General features: G+C 47.7%; 1 protein-coding gene across 1 annotated transcript in view; it reads right to left on the bottom strand.

Annotated features, from left to right (window-relative positions):
• Window positions 1-21,477, bottom strand: part of FOXH1 (forkhead box H1) — a 30,564-nt gene extending 9,087 nt beyond the window's left edge. Inside the window, exon 1 of the mRNA XM_069005114.1 lies at window positions 21,304-21,477. Within this exon, the coding sequence (XP_068861215.1) occupies window positions 21,304-21,477 (174 nt within the window). The remainder of the gene's footprint in view (window positions 1-21,303) is intronic.
• Window positions 21,478-21,823: the final 346 nt, after the last annotated feature.

Below are 21,823 nucleotides of genomic sequence, written 5' to 3' on the forward strand. Positions count from 1 at the left end.
CAAAATTCCCAGACCCCAAATCCCCAAAAACCCCAAAACCCCCAAACCCCAAAAAACCCTAAAACCCCGAGACCCCAAAAACCCCCAAAAACTCCAAAAAATCCCAAACTACAAAACCCCAAAAAACCCCTGGACCCCAAACCCCCAAAAAACCCCAAAAACCCCAAACTGTGAAACCCCGAGACCCCAAAAACCCCAAAAACCCCAAAACCCCAAAACCCCCAGACCCCAAACTCCCCCAAAAAACCCCAAAACCCCAAAAAAGCCCAAAACCCCAAAAAAGCCCAAACCCCCAAACCCCAAAAACCCCAAACCATGAAACCCCCGGACCCCAAACCCCCAAAAAACCCAAAACCCCAAAAACCCCAAACTACAAAACCCTGGGACCGCAACCCCCCAAAAAACCCCAAAAACCCCAAAACCCCAAAAATCCCCAAAACCCCAAAACCTCGGGACCCCAAAAACCCCCAAACTGTAAAACCCCAAGACCCCAAAAATCCCAAACCCCCAAAACCCCCAAACCCCAAAACTCCCAGACCCCAAACCCCCAAGAACCCCAAACCCCCAAACCCCAAAAACCCCCAAAAACTCCAAAAAATCCCAAACTACAAAACCCCAAAAAACCCCCGGACCCCAAACCCCCAAAAAACCCCAAACTACGAAACCCTGGGACCCCAAAACCCCAAAAAACCCCAAAACCCCAAAACCCCCAAAACCCCCAAACCTCGGGACCCCCAAAACCCCAAACTTTGAAACCCCGGGACCCCAAAACCCCAAAAATCCCAAAAATCCCCAAAAACCCCAAACTACGAAACCCCAAAACTCCCAGACCCCAAACCCCCAAAAAACCCAAAGCCCCCAAACCCCAAAAAACCCAGAAACCCAAACTATGAAACCCCGAGACCCCAAAACCCCCCCAAAACCCCCAAAAACCCCAAAACCCCAAAACCCCCAAACTGTGAAACCCCCAAAACCCCCAAAACTCCAAAAACCCCAAACCCCAAAACCCCAAAACCCCCAAACCCCAAAACCCCAAAAACCCCAAAAAATCCCCAAAAACCCCAAACTACAAAACCCCAGGACCCCCCCCAAAAAACCCCCAAAACCCCCAAAAATCCCCCAAAAAACCCAAAAATCCCAAACTACAAAACCCCAAAACTCCCAAACCCCCACAAAACCCAAACTGTGAAACCCTGAGACCCCAAAAATCCCCAAAACCCCAAAAACCCCAAAACCCCAAACCCCAAAACCCCAAAAACCCCAAACTGTGAAACCCTGGGACCGCAACCCCACAAAAAACCCCAAAACCCCAAAACTCAAAAAAACCCCAAAAACCCCAAAACCTCGGGACCCCAAAAACCCCAAACTGTGAAACCCCGGGACCCCAAAACCCCTCAAAAATCCCCCAAACCCCAAACTATGAAACTGCAGGACCCCCCCAAAAAACCCCCCAAACCCCAAAAAATTCCCAAAAAAAACCCCCAAAAATCCCAAACTAAAAAACCCCAAAACTTCCAGACCCAAACCCCCAAAAAACCCAAAAACCCCAAAACTCCCAGATCCCAAACCCCCAAAACCCCCAAAAACCCCAAAAACCCCAAAAACCCCAAAACCCCCAAACTGTGAAACCCCGAGACCCCAAAAACCCCAAAAATCCCCAGAACCCCAAAACCCCCAAACCCCAAAACCCCCAAACCCCAAAAACCCCAAACTGTGAAACCCCGAGACTCCAAAAATCCCCAAAAACCCCCAAACCCCAAAACCCCCAGATCCCAAACCCCAAAAATCCCCAAAAACCCCAAAACCCCCAAACTGTGAAACCCTGAGACCCCAAAAACCCCAAAAACCCCCAAACCCAAAAACCCCAAAACCCCCAAACCCCAAAAATCCCCAAAACCCCAAACTGTGAAACCCTGAGACCCCAAAAACCCCAAAAAATCCCCAAAAACCCCAAACTACAAAACCCCAGGACCCCCCCCAAAAAACCCCCAAAACCCCCAAAAATCCCCCAAAAAACCCAAAAATCCCAAACTACAAAACCCCAAAACTCCCAAACCCCAAACCCCCACAAAACCCAAACTGTGAAACCCTGAGACCCCAAAAATCCCCAAAACCCCAAAAACCCCAAAACCCCAAACCCCAAAACCCCAAAAACCCCAAACTGTGAAACCCTGGGACCGCAACCCCACAAAAAACCCCAAAACCCCAAAACTCCAAAAAACCCCAAAAACCCCAAAACCTCGGGACCCCAAAAACCCCAAACTGTGAAACCCCGGGACCCCAAACCCCTCAAAAATCCCCCAAACCCCAAACTATGAAACTGCAGGACCCCCCAAAAAAAACCCCAAAACCCCAAAAATTTCCCCAAAAAACCCCCAAAAATCCCAAACTAAAAAACCCCAAAACTCCCAGACCCCAAACCCCCAAAAAACCCAAAAACCCCAAAACCCCAAAACTCCCAGATCCCAAACACCGAAAACCCCCAAAACCCCCAAAAACCCCAAAAATCCCCAAACCCCAAAACCCCCAAACCCCAAAATCCCCAAACCCCAAAACCCCCAAACCCCAAAAACCCCAAACTGTGAAACCCCGAGACCCCAAAAACCCCAGAACCCCAAAACCCCAAAACCCCAAAAACCCCAAAACCCCAAACTGTGAAACCCCGAGACCCAAAAAATCCCAAAAAAACCCAAAACCCCAAAACCCCAAAACTCCCAGATCCCAAACCCCCAAAACCCCCAAAACCCCCAAACCCCAAAAAACCCCAAAAACCCCAAACTGTGAAACCCCAGGACCCCCCAAAAATCCCCAAAACCCCAAAAACCCCAAACCCCAAAAACCCAAAAAACCCCAAAAACCCCAAACTGTGAAACCCCGAGACCCCAAAAACCCCAAAAACCCCAAACCCCAAAAACCCCAAAAACCCCAAAAACCCCAAACTGTGAAACCCCGAGACCCCAAAAACCCCAAAAACCCCAAACCCCAAAAACCCAAAAACCCCAAAAACCCCAAACTGTGAAACCCCGAGACCCCAAAAACCCCAAAAACCCCAAACCCCAAAAACCCAAAAACCCCAAAAACCCCAAACTGTGAAACCCCGAGACCCCAAAAACCCCAAAAACCCCAAACCCCAAAAACCCAAAAACCCCAAAAACCCCAAACTGTGAAACCCCGAGACCCCAAAAACCCCAAAAACCCCAAACCCCAAAAACCCAAAAAACCCCAAAAACCCCAAACTGTGAAACCCCGAGACCCCAAAAACCCCAAAAACCCCAAACCCCAAAACCCCAAAAACCCCAAAAACCCCAAACTGTGAAACCCCGAGACCCCAAAAACCCCAAAACCCCCAAACCCCAAAAACCCCAAAAACCCCAAAACCTTGGGGTCTGGGAGTTTTGGGGTTTGGGGTATTTTGGGGGGATTTGGGGGTTTTGGGGTTTTTGGGGGTTTTTGGGGTTTTCGGGGGTTTTGGGGTTTTTTGGGGGATTTTGGGGCCCGGGGGTTTTGGGGTCTTTTTGGGGTTTTTTTTGGGGTTTTATTGGGGTTTTTTGGGGTCCGGGGGTTTTGGGGTTTGGGGTTTTTGGGGTTTTTAGGGTCCGAGGGTTTTGGGATTGGGGGTTTTTTGGGGGGGGATTTGGGGATTTTGGGGGGTTTTGGGGTTTTTTTGGGGGTTTTTGGGGTTTTCAAGGTTTTTGGGGTTTTCAAGGTTTTTGGGGTTTTTTGGGGTCCGGGGGTTTTGGGGTTTCAGGTTTTTGGGGGTTTTTAGGGTCCGAGGGTTTTGGGGTCCGGGAGTTTTTTTTGGGGGGGGGTGGATTTGGGGTTTTTTGGGGGGTTTTGGGGTTTTTTGGGGGTTTTGGGGCCCGGGGGTTTGGGGTTTTTTGGGTTTTTTTTTGGGGGGTTTTAGGGGTTTTTTGGGGTTTGGGGTTTTGGGGTTTGGGGTTTTTGGGGTTTTTAGGGTCCGAGGGTTTTGGGGTCCGGGGTTTTTTTGGGGGGGGGATTTGGGGTTTTTTGGGGGGTTTTGGGGTTTTTTGGGGATTTTGGGGTTTTCTGGGTTTTTTGGGGTTTTATTGGGGTTTGGGGGTCCGGGGGTTTTTGGGGTGGGATTTGGGGTTTTGGGGATTTTGGGGATTTTGGGGTTTTTGGGGGGTTTGTGGGGTTTTTTGGGGTTTTTTGGGGGGTTTTTAGGGTCCGGGGGTTTTGGGGGTTGGGGTTTTTGGGGTTTTTAGGGTCCGAGGGTTTTGAGGTCCAGGGGATTTGGGGTTTTTTGGGGGGTTTTGGGGTTTTTTGGGGATTTTGGGTTTTTTGGGGGTTTTTTGGGGGGGCTTTTGGGGTTTTGTAGTTTGGGGGTTTTTTGGGGTTTTGGGGGGATTTGGGGTTTTTGGGATTTTTTGGGGATTTTGGGGGGTTTGGGGGGTTTTGGGGATTTTGGGGGGTTTGGTGTCCTGGGATTTTGGTTTTTTGGGGGTTTTTTGGGGTCCGGGGGTTTTGGAGTTTGGGGTTTTTGGGGTTTTTAGGGTCCGAGGGTTTTGGGGTCCAGGGCTTTTTTTTGGGGTGGGATTTGGGGTTTTAGGGGGGTTTTGGGGTCTTTTTGGTTTTTTTTGGGTTTTTTGGGGGATTTTATTGGGGTTTTTTGGGGTCCGGGGGTTTTGGGGTTTGGGGTTTTGGGGGTTTTTAGGGTCCGAGGGTTTTGGGGTCCGGGGGTTTTTTGGGGGGGGGGATTTGGGGTTTTTTGGGGGGTTTTGGGGTTTTTTGGGGATTTTGGGGTTTTCTGGGTTTTTTGGGGTTTTATTGGGGTTTTTGGGTCCGGGGGTTTTTGGGGTGGGATTTGGGGTTTTGGAGATTTTGGGGATTTTGGGGTTTTTGGGGGGTTTGTGGGGTTTTTTGGGGTTTTTTGGGGGGTTTTTAGGGTCCGGGGGTTTTGGGGGTTGGGGTTTTTGGGGTTTTTAGGGTCCGAGGGTTTTGGGGTCCGGGGGATTTTGGGGTTTTTTGGGGTTTTTTGGGGGGAGCTTTTGGGGTTTGGGGGGGATTTGGGGTTTTTGGGATTTTTTGGGGATTTTGGGGGGTTTGGGGGGTTTTGGGGTTTTCGGGGGATTTTGGGGGGTTTGGTGTCCTGGGATTTTGGTTTTTTGGGGGTTTTTTGGGGTCCGGGGGTTTTGGGGTTTGGGGTTTTTGGGGTTTTTAGGGTCCGAGGGTTTTGGGGTCCGGGGTTTTTTTGGGGGGGGGGATTTGTGGTTTTTGGGGGGTTTGGGTTTTTTGGGGGGGTTTGGGGTTTTTTTGGGGGATTTTTGGGGGTTTGGGGATTTTTGGGGGTTTTTTTGGGGTTTTATTGGGGTTTTTTGGGGTCCGGGGGATTTTGGGGGGTTTTGGGGTTTTTTGGGGATTTTGGGGTTTTTTGGGGTTTTTTGGGGGGGGCTTTTGGGGTTTTGTAGTTTGGGGTTTTTTTGGGGTTTTGGGGGGATTTGGGGTTTTTGGGATTTTTTGGGGATTTTGGGGGGTTTGGGGGGTTTTGGGGTTTTCGGGGGATTTTGGGGGGTTTGGTGTCCTGGGATTTTGGTTTTTTGGGGGTTTTTTGGGGTCCGGGGGTTTTGGAGTTTGGGGTTTTTGGGGTTTTTAGGGTCCGAGGGTTTTGGGGTCCGGGGGTTTTTTTGGGGGGGGGGATTTGGGGTTTTGGGGGGGGGGTTTGGGGTTTTTGGGGTCTTTTTGGGGTTTTTGGGGGATTTTATTGGGGTTTTTTGGAGTCCGGGGGTTTTGGGGTTTGGGGTTTTTGGGGTTTTTAGGGTCCGAGGGTTTTGGGGTCCGGGGCTTTTTGGGGTGGGATTTGGGGTTTTTGGGGGGTTTTGGGGTCTTTTTGGGTTTTTTTTGGGTTTTTTGGGGGATTTTATTGGGGTTTTTTGGGGTCCGGGGGTTTTGGGGTTTGGGGTTTTGGGGGTTTTTAGGGTCCGAGGGTTTTGGGGTCCGGGGGTTTTTTAGGGTGGGATTTGGGGTTTTTGGGGGGTTTGGGGTTTTTGGGGGGGGCTTTTGGGGTTTTGTAGTTCGGGGGTTTTTTGGGGTTTTGGGGGGATTTGGGGTTTTTGGGATTTTTTGGGGATTTTGGGGGGTTTGGGGGGTTTTGGGGTTTTCGGGGGATTTTGGGGGGTTTGGTGTCCTGGGATTTTGGTTTTTTGGGGGTTTTTTGGGGTCCGGGGGTTTTGGAGTTTGGGGTTTTTGGGGTTTTTAGGGTCCGAGGGTTTTGGGGTCCGGGGTTTTTTTGGGGGGGGGATTTGGGGTTTTTGGGGGGTTTGGGGTTTTTGGGGGGGTTTGGGGTTTTTTCGGGGATTTTTGGGGGTTTGGGGTTTTTTTGGGGGGTTTTTTGGGGTTTTATTGGGGTTTTTAGGGTCCGAGGGTTTTGGGGTCCGGGGGATTTTGGGGGGTTTTGGGGTTTTTTGGGGATTTTGGGGTTTTTTGGGGTTTGGGGGTTTTTTGGGGGGGGCTTTTGGGGTTTTGTAGTTCGGGGGTTTTTTGGGGTTTTGGGGGGATTTGGGGTTTTTGGGATTTTTTGGGGATTTTGGGGGGGTTGGGGGGTTTTGGGGTTTTCGGGGGATTTTGGGGGGTTTGGTGTCCTGGGATTTTGGTTTTTTGGGGGTTTTTTGGGGTCCGGGGGTTTTGGGGTTTGGGGTTTTTGGGGTTTTTAGGGTCCGAGGGTTTTGGGGTCCGGGGCTTTTTTTTCGGGTGGGATTTGGGGTTTTGGGGGGGTTTTGGGGTCTTTTTGGGGTTTTTTGGGGGATTTTATTGGGGTTTTTTGGGGTCCGGGGGTTTTGGGGTTTGGGGTTTTTTGGGTCCGAGGGTTTTGGGGTCCGGGGGTTTTTTAGGGTGGGATTTGGGGTTTTTGGGGTTTTGGGGTTTTTGGGGGGGTTTGGGGTTTTTTGGGGGGATTTTTGGGGGTTTGGGGATTTTTGGGGGTTTTTTGGGGTTTTATTGGGGTTTTTTGGGGTCCGGGGGTTTTGGGGTTTTTAGGGTCCGAGGGTTTTGGGGTCCGGGGGATTTTGGGGGGTTTTGGGGTTTTTTGTGGATTTTGGGGTTTTTTGGGGTTTTGGGGTTTTTTGGGGGGGGCTTTTGGGGTTTTGTAGTTTGGGGTTTTTTTGGGGTTTGGGGGGGATTTGGGGTTTTTGGGATTTTTTGGGGATTTTGGGGGGTTTGGGGAGGTTTTGGGGTCTGGGGGTTTTGGGGTTTTTTGGGGGATTTTTGGGGGTTTGGTGTCCTGGGGCTTTGAGGTTTTTGGGTTTTTTGGGGGGTTTTGGGTTTTTTTTTTTTAAGGGATTTTTAGTTTTCGTGGGTTTTGAAGTTTTTTGGGGGATTTTGGAGTTTTTTGGGATTTTGGAGTTAGGGGGTTTTTTTAGGGTTTTTTTTAGGAGTTTTTGGGGTTTTGGGTTTTTTTTGGGTTTTGTAGCTTGGGGTTTTTTGGGGTTTCGGAGTTTTTGGGGGGGGTTGGGGTTTTTTGGGGGGGTTTTGTTTTTTTGGGGTTATTTGGGGTTTTTAGGGTTTTTGGGGTTTCAGGAGTTTTGGAGGTTTTTGGGTTTTTTGGGGGTTTTGGGGTTTTTTTGGGGGGTCTGGGGAGTTTGGGGTTTTTTTGGAGGTTTGGGGTCCTGGGGGTTTTGGAGTTTGGGTTTTTTGGGGGGGTTTTGGGGGTTTTTGGGTTTTGTAGTTTGGGATTTCTTGGGTTTTTTAGGGGTTTTTTGGGGTTTCAGAGGCTTTTTTGGGGATTTTTTGGGTTTTTTTGGGGTTTTGTAATTTGGGATTTTGTGGGTTTTTTTAGGTTTTTGGGGGGGTTTTGGGGTTTTTTGGTTTTTTTGGGGGGTTTTGTAGTTTGGGTTTTTTTGGGGTTTTTTTGGGTTTTTATTGGGTTTTGTAGTTTGGGGTTTTTGGGGTTTTGGGGGTTTTTTAGGGTTTTTTTTTGGGTTTTGTAGTTTGGGGGTTCTTGGGTTTCTTTAGGGTTTTTTGGGAGTTTTGGGGTTTTTTGGGGTTTTTTTGGGGTTTTGTAGTTTGGGGTTTTTGGTTTTTTTTGGGGTTTTTATTGGGTTTTGTAGTTTGGGGTTTTTGGGGTTTTTGGGGTTTTTTAGGGGTTTTTTGGGGTTTCAGAGGCTTTTTTGGGGATTTTTTGGGGGTTTTTATTGGGTTTTGTAGTTTGGGGTTTCTTGGGGTTTTTTAGGGATTTTTTGGGGTTTCAGAGGCTTTTTTGGGGATTTTTTGGGTTTTTTTTGGGGTTTTGTAATTTGGGATTTCGTGGGGTTTTTTTAGGTTTTTTGGGGGGTTTTGGGGTTTCTTGGGGTTTTTTTTGGGTTTTGTAGTTTGGGGGTTTTGGGGATTTTTTTGGGTTTTCATTGGGTTTTGTAGTTTGGGGTTTCTTGGGGTTTTTTAGGGGTTTTTTGGGGTTTCAGAGGCTTTTTTGGGGATTTTTTGGGGTTTTTTTTGGGTTTTGTAGTTTGGGGTTTCTTGGGTTTCTTTGGGGATTTTTTTGGGTTTTTTGGGTTTTTTTTGGTGTTGTGTAGTTTGGGGTTTTTGGGGATTTTTGGGGTTTTTATAGGGTTTTGTACTTTGGGGTTTCTTGGGGTTTTTTAGGGTTTTTTGGGGGTTTTGGGGTTTTTTGGGATTTTTTTGGTGTTGTGTAGTTTGGGGTTTTTGGGGATTTTTGGGGGTTTTTTTTTGGGTTTTGTAGTTTGGGGTTTTTGGGGGTTTTTGGGTTTTTATTGGGTTTTATAGTTTTTTAGGGTTTTTTGGGGGGGTTTTGGGGTTTCAGGGGCTTTTTTGGGGTTTTTTTTGGGTTTTGTAGTTTGGGGTTTCGTGGGTTTTTTTAGGGGTTTTTTGGGGGGTTTTGGGGGGTTTTTTGGGGGGGGGTTTATTGGGTTTTGTAGTTTGGGGTTTCTTGGGGTTTTTTAGGGGTTTTTTGGGGTTTCAGAGGCTTTTTTGGGGATTTTTTGGGTTTTTTTTTGGGTTTTGTAGTTTGGGGGTTCTTGGGTTTCTTTAGGGATTTTTGGGGGTTTGGGGGTTTTTTGGGGTTTTTTGGTGTTGTGTAGTTTGGGGTTTTTGGGTTTTTTTTGGGTTTTTATTGGGTTTTGTAGTTTGGGTTTTTTTAGGGTTTTTTTGGGGGGTTTTGGGGTTTCAGGGGCTTTTTGGGGTTTTTTTTTGGGTTTTGTAGTTTGGGGTTTCGTGGGTTTTTTTAGGGGTTTTTTGGGGGGTTTTTTGGGTTTTTTTTGGGGGGGGTTTTATTGGGTTTTGTAGTTTGGGGTTTCTTGGGGTTTTTGGGGTTTTTTAGGGGTTTTTTGGGGTTTCAGAGGCTTTTTTGAGGATTTTTTGGGGGTTTTTATTGGGTTTTGTAGTTTGGGGGTTCTTGGGTTTCTTTAGGGATTTTTGGGGGTTTTGGGGTTTTTTTGGGTTTCTTTGGTGTTTTGTAGCTTGGGGTTTTTGGGGATTTTTGGGGGTTTTTTTGGGGTTTTGTAATTTGGGATTTCGTGGGTTTTTTTAGGTTTTTTGGGGGGTTTGGGGGTTTTTTGGGGTTTTTTTTGGGTTTTGTAGTTTGGGGGTTTTGGGTTTTTTTTGGGGTTTTTATTGGGTTTTGTAGTTTGGGGTTTTTGGGGTTTTTTTGGGTTTTTTAGGGGTTTTTTGGGGTTTCAGAGGCTTTTTTGGGGGTTTTTTTTGGTTTTTTTTTGTAGTTTGGGGGTTCTTGGGTTTCTTTAGGGATTTTTGGGGGTTTTGGGGTTTTTTGGGGTTTTTTGGGTTTTGTAGTTTGGGGTTTTTGGGGTTTTTTTGGGTTTTTATTGGGTTTTGTAGTTTGGGTTTTTTTAGGGATTTTTTGGGGGGTTTTGGGGTTTCAGGGGCTTTTTTGGGTTTTTTTTGGGGTTTTGTAGTTTGGGGTTTCGTGGGTTTTTTTAGGGTTTTTTTGGGGGGTTTTTGGGTTTTTTTTGGGGGGGGTTTTTATTGGGTTTTGTAGTTTGGGGTTTTGGGGGTTTTTTAGGGGTTTTTTGGGGTTTCAGAGGCTTTTTTGGGGATTTTTTGGGTTTTTTTTTGGGTTTCGTAGTTTGGGGGTTCTTGGGTTTCTTTAGGGATTTTTGGGGGTTTTGGGGTTTTTTGGGGTTTTTTTGGGTTTTGTTGTTTGGGGTTTTTGGGTTTTTTTTGGGTTTTTATTGGGTTTTGTAGTTTGGGTTTTTTTAGGGTTTTTTTGGGGGGTTTTGGGGTTTCAGGGGCTTTTTGGGGTTTTTTTTTGGGTTTTGTAGTTTGGGGTTTCGTGGGTTTTTTTAGGGGTTTTTTGGGGGGTTTTGGGGGGTTTTTTTGGGGGGGTTTTATTGGGTTTTGTAGTTTGGGGTTTTTGGGGTTCTTTTGGGTTTTTTAGGGGTTTTTTGGGGTTTCAGAGGCTTTTTTGAGGTTTTTTTGGGGTTTTTTTTGGGTTTTGTAGTTTGGGGTTTTTGGGTTTTTTTTGGGTTTTTTAGGGGTTTTTTGGGGTTTCAGGGGCTTTTTTGGGGCTTTTTTGGGTTTTTTTTTGGGTTTTGTAGTTTGGGGGTTCTTGGGTTTCTTTAGGGATTTTTGGGGGTTTTGGGGTTTTTTGGTTTTTTTGGGGTTTTGTAGTTTGGGGGTTTTGGGGTTTTTTTGGGTTTTTTAGGGGTTTTTTGGGGTTTCAGAGGCTTTTTTGGGGCTTTTTGGGGGGTTTTTTTGGGTTTTGTAGTTTGGGGGTTCTTGGGTTTCTTTAGGGATTTTTGGGGGTTTTGGGTTTTTTTGGGGGTTTTTTGGTGTTTTGTAGTTTGGGGTTTTTGGGGGTTTTTTGGGTTTTTATTGGGTTTTGTAGTTTGGGGTTTCTTGGGGTTTTTTAGGGGTTTTTTGGGGTTTCAGAGGCTTTTTTGGGGATTTTTTGGGATTTTTTGGGGGGTTTTGTAATTTGGGATTTCGTGGGGTTTTTTAGGTTTTTTGGGGGGTTTTGGGGTTTTTTGGGTTTTTTTTTGGGTTTTGTAGTTTGGGTTTTTTTGGGGTTTTATTGGGTTTTGTAGTTTGGGGGTTTTGGGGTTTTTGGGGTTTTTTAGGGGTTTTTATTGGGTTTTGTAGTTTGGGGTTTTTGGGGTTTTTTAGGGTTTTTTGGGGGTTTGGGGGTTTTTTGGGATTTTTTTGGTGTTGTGTAGTTTGGGGTTTTTGGGGATTTTTGGGGTTTTTTTTGGGTTTTGTAGTTTGGGGTTTTTGGGTTTTTTTTGGGTTTTTATTGGGTTTTGTAGTTTGGGGTTTTTTTGGGTTTTTTTGGGGGGTTTTGGGGTTTCAGGGGCTTTTTTGGGTTTTTTTTTGGGTTTTGTAATTTGGGGTTTCGTGGGTTTTTTTAGGGGTTTTTTGGGGGGTTTTGGGGGGTTTTTTGGGGGGGTTTTTATTGGGTTTTGTAGTTTGGGGTTTCTTGGGGTTTTTTAGGGGTTTTTTGGGGTTTCAGAGGCTTTTTTGGGGATTTTTTGGGGTTTTTTTGGGGTTTTGTAATTTGGGATTTCGTGGTTTTTTTTAGGTTTTTGGGGGGGTTTGGGGGTTTTTTGGGTTTTTTGGGGGGTTTTGTAGTTTGGGGTTTTTTGGGTTTTTTTTGGGTTTTTATTGGGTTTTGTAGTTTGGGGTTTTTGGGGTTTTTGGGGTTTTTGGGGTTTTTTAGGGGTTTTTTAGGGGGTTTTTTTGGGTTTTGTAGTTTGGGGGTTCTTGGGTTTCTTTAGGGATTTTTGGGGGTTTTGGGTTTTTTTGGGGGTTTTTTGGTGTTTTGTAGTTTGGGGTTTTTGGGGTTTTTTTTGGGTTTTCATTGGGTTTTGTAGTTTGGGGTTTCTTGGGGTTTTTTAGGGTTTTTTGGGGGTTTTGGGGTTTTTTGGGATTTTTTTGGTGTTGTGTTGTTTGGGGTTTTGGGGGATTTTTGGGGTTTTTTTTGGGTTTTGTAGTTTGGGGGTTCTTGGTTTTTTGGGGGGTTTTTATTGGGTTTTGTAGTTTGGGGTTTCTTGGGGTTTTTTAGGGGTTTTTTAGGGGTTTTTTGGGGTTTCAGAGGCTTTTTTGGGGATTTTTTGGGGTTTTTTTTGGGTTTTGTAGTTTGGGGGTTCTTGGGTTTCTTTAGGGATTTTTGGGGGTTTTGGGGTTTTTTGGTTTTTTTTTTGGGTTTTGTAGTTTGGGGGTTTTGGGTTTTTTTGGGGTTTTTATTGGGTTTTGTAGTTTGGGGTTTCTTGGGGTTTTTTAGGGGTTTTTTGGGGTTTCAGAGGCTTTTTTGGGGATTTTTTGGGTTTTTTTTTTGGGTTTTGTAGTTTGGGGTTTCTTGGGTTTCTTTGGGGATTTTTTTGGGTTTTTTGGGTTTTTTTTGGTGTTTTGTAGTTTGGGGTTTTTGGGGTTTTTTTTGGGTTTTCATTGGGTTTTGTAGTTTGGGGTTTCTTGGGGTTTTTTAGGGTTTTTTGGGGGTTTTGGGGTTTTTTGGGATTTTTTTGGTGTTGTGTTGTTTGGGGTTTTGGGGGATTTTTGGGGTTTTTTTTGGGTTTTGTTGTTTGGGGTTTTTGGGTTTTTTTTGGGTTTTTATTGGGTTTTGTAGTTTGGGTTTTTTTAGGGTTTTTTTGGGGGGTTTTGGGGTTTCAGGGGCTTTTTGGGTTTTTTTTTTGGGTTTTGTAGTTTGGGGTTTCGTGGGTTTTTTTAGGGTTTTTTTGGGGGGTTTTTGGGGGTTTTTTGGGGGGGGGTTTTATTGGGTTTTGTAGTTTGGGGTTTCTTGGGGTTTTTTAGGGTTTTTTTGGGGTTTCAGGGGCTTTTTTGGGGCTTTTTTGGGGTTTTTTTTGGGTTTTGTAGTTTGGGGGTTCTTGGGTTTCTTTAGGGATTTTTGGGGGTTTTGGGGTTTTTTGGTTTTTTTTGGGGGTTTTGTAGTTTGGGGCTTTTGGGTTTTTTTTGGGTTTTTTAGGGGTTTTTTGGGGTTTCAGAGGCTTTTTTGGGTTTTTTTTTGGGTTTTGTAGTTTGGGGGTTCTTGGGTTTCTTTAGGGATTTTTGGGGGTTTTGGGGTTTTTTGGGGTTTTTTTGGGGTTTTGTAGTTTGGGGTTTTTGGGTTTTTTTTTAGGGTTTTTATTGGGTTTTGTAGTTTGGGTTTTTTTAGGGTTTTTTTGGGGGGTTTTGGGGTTTCAGGGGCTTTTTTGGGTTTTTTTTGGGGTTTTGTAGTTTGGGGTTTCGTGGGTTTTTTTAGGGTTTTTTTGGGGGGTTTTTGGGGTTTTTTTGGGGGGGTTTTATTGGGTTTTGTAGTTTGGGGTTTTTGGGGATTTTTGGGGGTTTTTTTGGGGTTTCGTAGTTTGGGGGTTCTTGGGTTTCTTTAGGGATTTTTGGGGGTTTTGGGGTTTTTTGGGTTTTTTTTGGGGTTGTGTAGTTTGGGGTTTTTGGGGATTTTTGGGGGTTTTTTTGGGTTTTTATTGGGTTTTGTAGTTTGGGTTTTTTTAGGGTTTTTTGGGGGGGTTTTGGGGTTTCAGGGGCTTTTTTGGTTTTTTTTTTGGGTTTTATAGTTTAGGGTTTCGTGGGTTTTTTTAGGGGTTTTTTGGGGGGTTTTTGGGGTTTTTTTGGGGGGGGGTTTTATTGGGTTTTGTAGTTTGGGGTTTTTGGGGTTTTTTAGGGGTTTTTTGGGGTTTCAGGGGCTTTTTTGGGGCTTTTTTGGGTTTTTTTTTGGGTTTTGTAGTTTGGGGGTTCTTGGGTTTCTTTAGGGATTTTTGGGGGTTTTGGGGTTTTTTGGGGTTTTTTTGGGGTTTTGTAGTTTGGGGGTTTTGGGTTTTTTTTAGGGTTTTTATTGGGTTTTGTAGTTTGGGTTTTTTTAGGGTTTTTTTGGGGGGTTTTGGGGTTTCAGGGGCTTTTTTGGGTTTTTTTTGGGGTTTTGTAGTTTGGGGTTTCGTGGGTTTTTTTAGGGGTTTTTTGGGGGGTTTTTGGGTTTTTTTGGGGGGGGGTTTTATTGGGTTTTGTAGTTTGGGGTTTCTTGGGGTTTTTTAGGGTTTTTTTGGGGTTTCAGGGGCTTTTTTGGGGCTTTTTGGGGGGTTTTTTTGGGTTTTGTAGTTTGGGGGTTCTTGGGTTTCTTTAGGGATTTTTGGGGGTTTTGGGGTTTTTTGGGGTTTTTTTTGGGTTTTGTAGTTTGGGGTTTTTGGGGTTTTTTTGGGTTTTTTTTGGGTTTTTTAGGGGTTTTTTGGGGTTTCAGAGGCTTTTTTGGGGATTTTTGGGGGGTTTTTCTTTGGGTTTTGTAATTTGGGATTTCGTGGGGTTTTTTGGGTTTTTTTTTGGGTTTTGTAGTTTGGGGTTTTTGGGGTTTTTTAGGGTTTTTTTTGGGTTTTTTTGGGGTTTCAGAGGCTTTTTTGGGGATTTTTTGGGGGGTTTTCTGGGTTTTGTAGTTTGGGGTTTTTGGGGTTTTTTAGGTTTTTTTTGGGGTTTCAGGGGCTTTTTTGGGGTTGCGTAGTTTGGGGTTTTAGGGTTTTTTTGGGGGGGTTTTGTAGTTCGGGGGTTTTTTGGGGTTTTGGGGTTTTTTTTTCCTTTTGGGGTGCTTTTTGGGTTTTTTGGTTGTTTTTTGGGTTTTTTTGGTGTTTTTTTCTGGGGTTTTTCTTATTTTTGGGGTTTTTAAGTTGTTATTTTTCGGGGTTTTTCTTTTTTTTAGTTTTTTTGGCTGTTATTTTGGGGGTTTTTTTGGTTGTTATTTTTGGGGGTTTTACTTATTTTGGGGTTTTTTTGTTGTTATTTTTGGGGGTTTTGCTTATTTTGGGGTTTTTTGGTTGTTCTTTTTTGGGTTTTTTTGGGGGGGGTTGGGGTTTTTTGGTTGTTATTTTTGGGGGTTTTTGGTTGTTATTTTTGGGGTTTTTTTGGTTGTTATTTACTGGGGTTTTTCTTAGTTTTGGGGTTTTTTTGTTGTTATTTTTCGGGGGTTTTACTTATTTGGGTTTTTTTTTTGCTTGTTCTTTTTTGGGGTTTTTTTGGTTGTTATTTTGGGGGGGTTTTTTGTTGTTATTTTGGGGGGTTTACTTATTTTGGGGTTTTTTGGTTGTTCTTTTTTGGGGTTTTTTGGGGGGGTTTTGGGGGGTTTTTTTGGTTGTTCTTTTTGGGGTTTTTTGGTTGTTCTTTTTTGGGTTTTTTTGGGGGGGGTTGGGGCATTTTTTGTTGTTTTTCGGAGGTTTTTGGTTGTTATATTTTGGGGTTTTTTCGTTGTTTTGGGGGGTTTTTGGTTGTTATTTTTGGGGGGTTTTTGGTTGTTATTTTCTGGTTTTTTTCTTATTTTTGGTTTTTTTTGTTGTTATTTTTCGGGGTCTTTTTGGTTGTTATTTTTTGGGGTTTTACCTATTTTTGGGGGTTTTTTGGTTGTTCTTTTTGGGGTTTGATTTTGTTCTTTTTGGGGTTTTTTTTTGTTCTTTTTTGGGGTTTGATTTTATTCTTTTTTGGGGTTTTTTTTGTTCTTTTTTGGGGTTTGATTTTGTTCTTTTTTGGTTTTTTTTTGTTCTTTTTTGGGGTTTGATTTTGTTCTTTTTGGGGTTTGATTTTATTCTTTTTGGGGTTCGATTTTGTTCTTTTTGGGGTTTGATTTTGTTCTTTTTGGGGTTTGATTTTGTTCTTTTTTGGGTTTTTTTTGTTCTTTTTTGGGGGTTGATTTTGTTCTTTTTTGGGGGTTGATTTTCTTCTTTTTGGGGTTTGATTTTGTTCTTTTTTGGGTTTGATTTTGTTCTTTTTGGGGTTCGATTTTGTTCTTTTTTGGGGTTTGATTTTGTTCTTTTTGGGGGTTGATTTTCTTCTTTTTTGGGTTTGATTTTGTTCTTTTTTGGGGTTTGATTTTGTTCTTTTTGGGGTTTGATTTTCTTCTTTTTTGGTTTTTTTTTGTTCTTTTTTGGGGTTTGATTTTGTTCTTTTTTGGGGTTTGATTTTCTTCTTTTTGGGGTTTGATTTTGTTCTTTTTGGGGTTTTTTTTGTTCTTTTTTGGGGTTTGATTTTCTTCTTTTTGGGGTTTGATTTTGTTCTTTTTGGGGTTTTTTTTGTTCTTTTTTGGGGGTTGATTTTGTTCTTTTTTGGGGTTTGATTTTGTTCTTTTTGGGGTTTTTTTTGTTCTTTTTTGGGGTTTGATTTTCTTCTTTTTGGGGGTTGATTTTGTTCTTTTTTGGGGGTTGATTTTGTTCTTTTTGGGGTTTGATTTTGTTCTTTTGGGGGTTTGATTTTGTTCTTTTTTGGGGTTTGATTTTGTTCTTTTTGGGCTTTGATTTTCTTCTTTTTGGGCTTTGATTTTCTTCTTTTTGGGCTTTGATTTTGTTCTTTTTGGGCTTTGATTTTGTTCTTTTTGGGGTTTGATTTTCTTCTTTTTTGGGGTTTGATTTTCTTCTTTTTTGGGGTGTGATTTTCTTCTTTTTGGGTTTTATTTCGTTGTTTTCGGGGGGTTTTTTTTTTTTTGGATGGGGGGTTGGTTTCACAACTCGGGATTTTTTTTTTTTTTTTTTTTGGGGCTCTTCCCCTCCCCCAATTCCCAATTCCCGCCACCCCCCACGGGCGTGGGGGAGGGGAGGAGGCGACAGCGGCGACAGAGGCGGCGACAGCGGCGACAGAAGGTGCCAGACCCCCGGCGCCGCCGCTCGTCCCCCCCGCCGCGACCCCCGGGGGGCTCCGGGGCTTTGATGGGGGCGGGGGAGGGGCGGGGGACCGGGGGGAGCTTTGGGCATTTTTTTGGGATTTTTTGGGGATTTTTTTCGGGGGTTTTTAGGGGTTTTTGGGGATTTTTTGGGGATTTTTTGGGGGGTTTTTTAGGGTTTTTTTGGGATTTTTTGGGTTTTTTTGGGATTTTTTGGGGTTTTTGGGGGGATTGTTGGGATTTTTTTGGGGATTTTTTGGGGGTTTTTTTAGAGGTTTTTTGGGATTTTTTGGGGATTTTTGGGATTTTTTGGGGATTTTTTGGGGGTTTTTTGGGGATTTTTTGGGGATTTTTGGGGGGGGGTTTAGGGTTTTTTTGGAGTTTTTTTGGGATTTTTTGGGGATTTTTTGGGGGGGTTTTGAGGATTTTTTGGGGGGGGGTCGGGGTTCTTTTGGGGATTTTTGGGGGATTTTTTGGGGTTATTTTTGTCCCCCCCGCCGCGACCCCCGGGGGGCTCCGGGGCTTTGATGGGGGCGGGGGAGGGGCGGGGGACCGGGGGGAGCTTTGGGCATTTTTTGGGGATTTTTGGGGGATTTTTTTCGGGGGTTTTTAGGGGTTTTTTGGGATTTTTGGGGGATTTTTTGGGGATTTTTGGGATTTTTTGGGGGGTTTTTTAAGGGGTTTTTTGGGATTTTTTGGGGTTTTTTGGGATTTTTGGGGATTTTTGGGGGGTTTTTTGGGGATTTTTTGGGGGTTTTTTTAGGGGTTTTTTGGGATTTTTTGGGGTTTTTTGGGATTTTTTGGGGATTTTTTGGGGTTTTTTTAGGGGTTTTTTGGGATTTTTTGGGGATTTTTTGGGGGTTTTTTGGGGATTTTTTGGGGGTTTTTTTAGGGTTTTTTTGGGATTTTTTGAGGATTTTTGGGATTTTTGGGGATTTTTTGGGGATTTTTTGGGGGTTTTTTGGAGTTTTTTTGGGGGGATTTTTGGGGGGGGGTTTAGGGTTTTTTTGGAGTTTTTTGGGGGATTTTTGGGGGATTTTTTGGGGGGGTTTTGAGGATTTTTTGGGGGGGGGTTCGGGGTTCTTTTGGGGATTTTTGGGGGATTTTTTGGGGTTATTTTTGTCCCCCCCGCCGCGACCCCCGGGGGGCTCCGGGGCTTTGATGGGGGCGGGGGAGGGGCGGGGGACCGGGGGGAGCTTTGGGCATTTTTTGGGATTTTTTGGGGATTTTTTTCGGGGGTTTTTAGGGGTTTTTTGGGATTTTTGGGGGATTTTTTGGGGGTTTTTTTAGGGTTTTTTTGGGATTTTTGGGGGGTTTTTTGGGGATTTTGGGGATTTTTTTGGGGTTTTTTTTGGATTTTTTGGGGATTTTTGGGGGGTTTTTCAGGGGGTTTTTTGGAGTTTTTTCGGGATTTTTTGGGGATTTTTGGGGGGGTTTTTTAGGGTTTTTTGGGATTTTTTGGGGATTTTTTGGGGGGGTTTTGAGGATTTTTTGGGGGGTTCGGGGTTCTTTTGGGGATTTTTGGGGTTTTTTTTTGAGTTTTTTTCGGGGGTTTTGGGGGGTTTTTGGGATGTTTTGGGGATTTTTTTGGGGGGGTTGGAGGTTTTTGGGGGTTTCGGGGTTCTTTTGGGGATTTTTTGGGTTTTTTTCGGGGGTTTTGGGGGATTTTTGGGGATTTTTTCGGGGTTTTCGGGGGGTTTTTGGGGGTTTTTGGGGTTTTTTTGGGAGAGTTGAGGATTTTTTGGGGATTTTTCGGGGTTTTTTTCGGGGGTTTTTGGGGGGTTTGGGGGATTTTTTTGGCATTTTTTGGGGGGGGGTTGAGGATTTTTTGGAGGGGGGTTCAGGGTTTTTTGGGGGATTTTTTGGGTTTTTTTGGGGGTTTTTTTTGAGGATTTTTGGGTGTTTTGGGGGATTTTTTGGGGATTTTTTAGAGATTTTGGGGGGATTTTCGGGGGGGATTTTTGGGGATTTTGGGGTTTTTTTGGGATTTTTTGGAGGATTTTTTGGGGGTTTTGGGGGTTTTTTGGAGATTTTTGGGGGTTTTTTGGGGATTTTTTTTGGGTTTTTTTCGGATTTTTTGGGTGTTTTGAGGGAATTTTTGGGGATTTTTTGAGGATTTTGGGGGGTTTTGAGGATTTTTTGGGGGGCGGGCTTTTTGGAGGATTTCGGGGGGTCTGAGGGGTTTTTGGGGGATTTTTTTTGGGTTTTGGGGGGGAGGTTTGGGGTCTGGGGGTTTGAGTGTTTTGGGGTTTTTTAGTTTGGGGATTTTTTGAGCGGTTTGGGGGTTTTTTTGGGGGTTCCGGAATTTCCTAGTTTGGGGTTTTTTTAGGAGAGGGTTTGTAGTTTTTTGGGGTTATTTTGGAGGTTTTTGGGGTCCCGCGGTTTTGCAGTTTGGGGTTTTTGGGGTTTTTTAAGGCGGGGTTGGGATCTGGGGGTTTTGTAGTTTGGGGTTTTTGGAGGGTCCGGGAGGGTTTTGGGGTCCCGGGGTTCCGTTTTGGGGTCCCGGGGTTTTTTTGGGGGGGCGCGGGGTGGGATTTGGGTTCTCGGGGTTTCATTATTGGGGTTTTTTTTTGGGGTCCCGGGGGATTGGGGAATCCCGGTGTGGGATCCCGGATCGGGGGGTCCCGAATGGGATCGGGGGGTCCCGGGAAGGAGATCCCGGGAGTTCGAGGCTCCCGGTTGGGGGGTCCCGGTGAGGAATTGGGGGGATCCGAGGGGGTCCCGGTGAGGAATTGGGGGGATCCGAGAGGGTCCCGGTGAGGAGGATTCCTTACAGCGGGATCCCAATTTGGGGGTCCCGGGGGTGGATGGGGAATCCCGGGGGGATCCCGGAGGGGATTCCGGTGGTCCGGGGGGTGGATGAGGGATCCCGGGGGTGGATGAGGGATCCCGAGGAGCTCCCGGTGGTCCCGGGGCTGGATGAGGGATCCCGGGGGTGGATGAGGGATCCCGAGGAGCTCCCGGTGGTCCCGGGGCTGGATGAGGGATCCCGGGGCTGGATGAGGGATCCCGGGGAACTCCCGGTGGTCCCGGGGCTGGATGCGGGATCCCGGGGCTGGATGAGGGATCCCGAGGGGCTCCCGGAGATCCCGGGGGTGGATGAGGGATCCCGAGGGACTCCCGGAGATCCCGGGGGTGGATGAGGGATCCCGAGGGACTCCCGGTGGTCTCGGGGGTGGATGAGGGCTCCCGGGGGTGGATGAGGGATCCCGAGGGGCTCCCGGTGGTCCCGAGGGTGGATGAGGGATCCCGGGGCTGGATGAGGGATCCCGAGGGACTCCCGGTGGTCCCGGGGGTGGATGAGGGATCCCGAGGGGCTCCCGGAGATCCCGGGGGTGGATGAGGGATCCCGAGGGGCTCCCGGTGGTCCCGGGGGTGGATGAGGGATCCCGAGGGACTCCCGGTGGTCCCGGGGGTGGATGAGGGATCCCGAGGGGCTCCCGGTGGTCCCGGGGGTGGATGAGGGATCCCGAGGGTGGATGAGGGATCCCGGGGGTGGATGAGGGATCCCGAGGGTGGATGAGGGATCCCGGGGGTGGATGAGGGATCCCGAGGGGCTCCCGGTGGTCCCGGGGCTGGATGAGGGATCCCGAGGGGCTCCCGGAGATCCCGGGGCTGGATGAGGGATCCCGAGGGGCTCCCGGGGGTCCCGGGGGTGGATGAGGGATCCCGAGGGGCTCCCGGAGATCCCGGCGGTGGATGAGAGATCCCGAGGAACTCCCGGTGGTCTCGGGGCTGGATGAGGGGTCCCGGGGCTGGATGAGGGATCCCGAGGGGCTCCCGGAGATCCCGGGGGTGGATGAGGGATCCCGAGGGACTCCCGGGGGTCTCGGGGCTGGATGAGGGATCCCGGGGGTGGATGAGGGATCCCGGGGAACTCCCGGTGGTCCCGGGGGTGGATGAGGGATCCCGGGGGTGGATGAGGGATCCCGAGGGACTCCCGGGGGTCTCGGGGCTGGATGAGGGTTCCCGGCGGTGGATGAGGGATCCCGAGGGGCTCCCGGTGGTCCCGGGGGTGGATGAGGGATCCCGAGGGACTCCCGGTGGTCCCGGGGCTGGATGAGGGATCCCGAGGGACTCCCGGTGGTCCCGGGGCTGGATGAGGGATCCCGAGGGGCTCCCGGTGGTCCCGGGGGTGGATGAGGGATCCCGAGGGACTCCCGGTGGTCCCGGGGCTGGATGAGGGATCCCGAGGGGCTCCCGGTGGTCCCGGGGGTGGATGAGGGATCCCGAGGGTGGATGAGGGATCCCGGGGGTGGATGAGGGATCCCGAGGGTGGATGAGGGATCCCGGGGGTGGATGAGGGATCCCGAGGGACTCCCGGTGGTCCCGGGGGTGGATGAGGGATCCCGAGGGGCTCCCGGTGGTCCCGGGGGTGGATGAGGGATCCCGAGGGGCTCCCGGAGATCCCGGGGGTGGATGAGGGATCCCGAGGGGCTCCCGGTGGTCCCGGGGGTGGATGAGGGATCCCGGGGGTGGATGAGGGATCCCGAGAGTGGATGAGGGATCCCGGGGAACTCCCGGTGGTCCCGGGGCTGGATGAGGGATCCCGGGGGTGGATGAGGGATCCCGAGGGGCTCCCGGTGGTCCCGGGGGTGGATGAGGGGTCCCGGGGGTGGATGAGGGATCCCGAGGGGCTCCCGGGGGTTCCCGGCGGTGGATGAGGGATCCCGAGGGGCTCCCGGTGGTCCCGGGGGTGGATGAGGGATCCCGAGGGGCTCCCGGTGGTCCCGGGCCGGTACCTGGGCGAGTTTGAGGCGGCGGCCGGGGGCGGCGCGGATGACGAGGGCGATGAGGGCCAGGTAGGAGTAGGGCGGTTTGGGGTGGCGCCGGTAGCGCTGGGGGCGCCCCGGGGACCCCCGGGACCCCCGGGCCGGGCCCGCGGCTCCGGGCGGCGGCGGCGGCGGCGGCGGCATCGAGGGGCGGGAGGGGCGGGAGGGCCGGGATTTATCCCCGGGGACGGGGCGGGAATCGGGGAGAGGGGTGGGGTTGGGATCAGGTGGGGATGGGATGGGGATAAGGGGTGGGGATAAGGGGTGGGATGGGATGGGATGGGATGGGATGGGATGGGATGGGATGGGATGGGATGGGATGGGATGGGATGGGATGGGATGGGATGGGATGGGATGGGATGGGATGGGGTGGGATGGGATGGGATGGGATGGGATGGGATGGGATGGGATGGGATGGGATGGGATGGGATATCTGGGATGGGATGGGGTGGGATGGGATGGGGTGGGGTGGGATGGGATGGGATGGGAT

Source organism: Aphelocoma coerulescens, chromosome 2 (genome assembly GCF_041296385.1).
Source record: "Aphelocoma coerulescens isolate FSJ_1873_10779 chromosome 2, UR_Acoe_1.0, whole genome shotgun sequence".
NCBI lineage: Eukaryota > Metazoa > Chordata > Aves > Passeriformes > Corvidae > Aphelocoma > Aphelocoma coerulescens.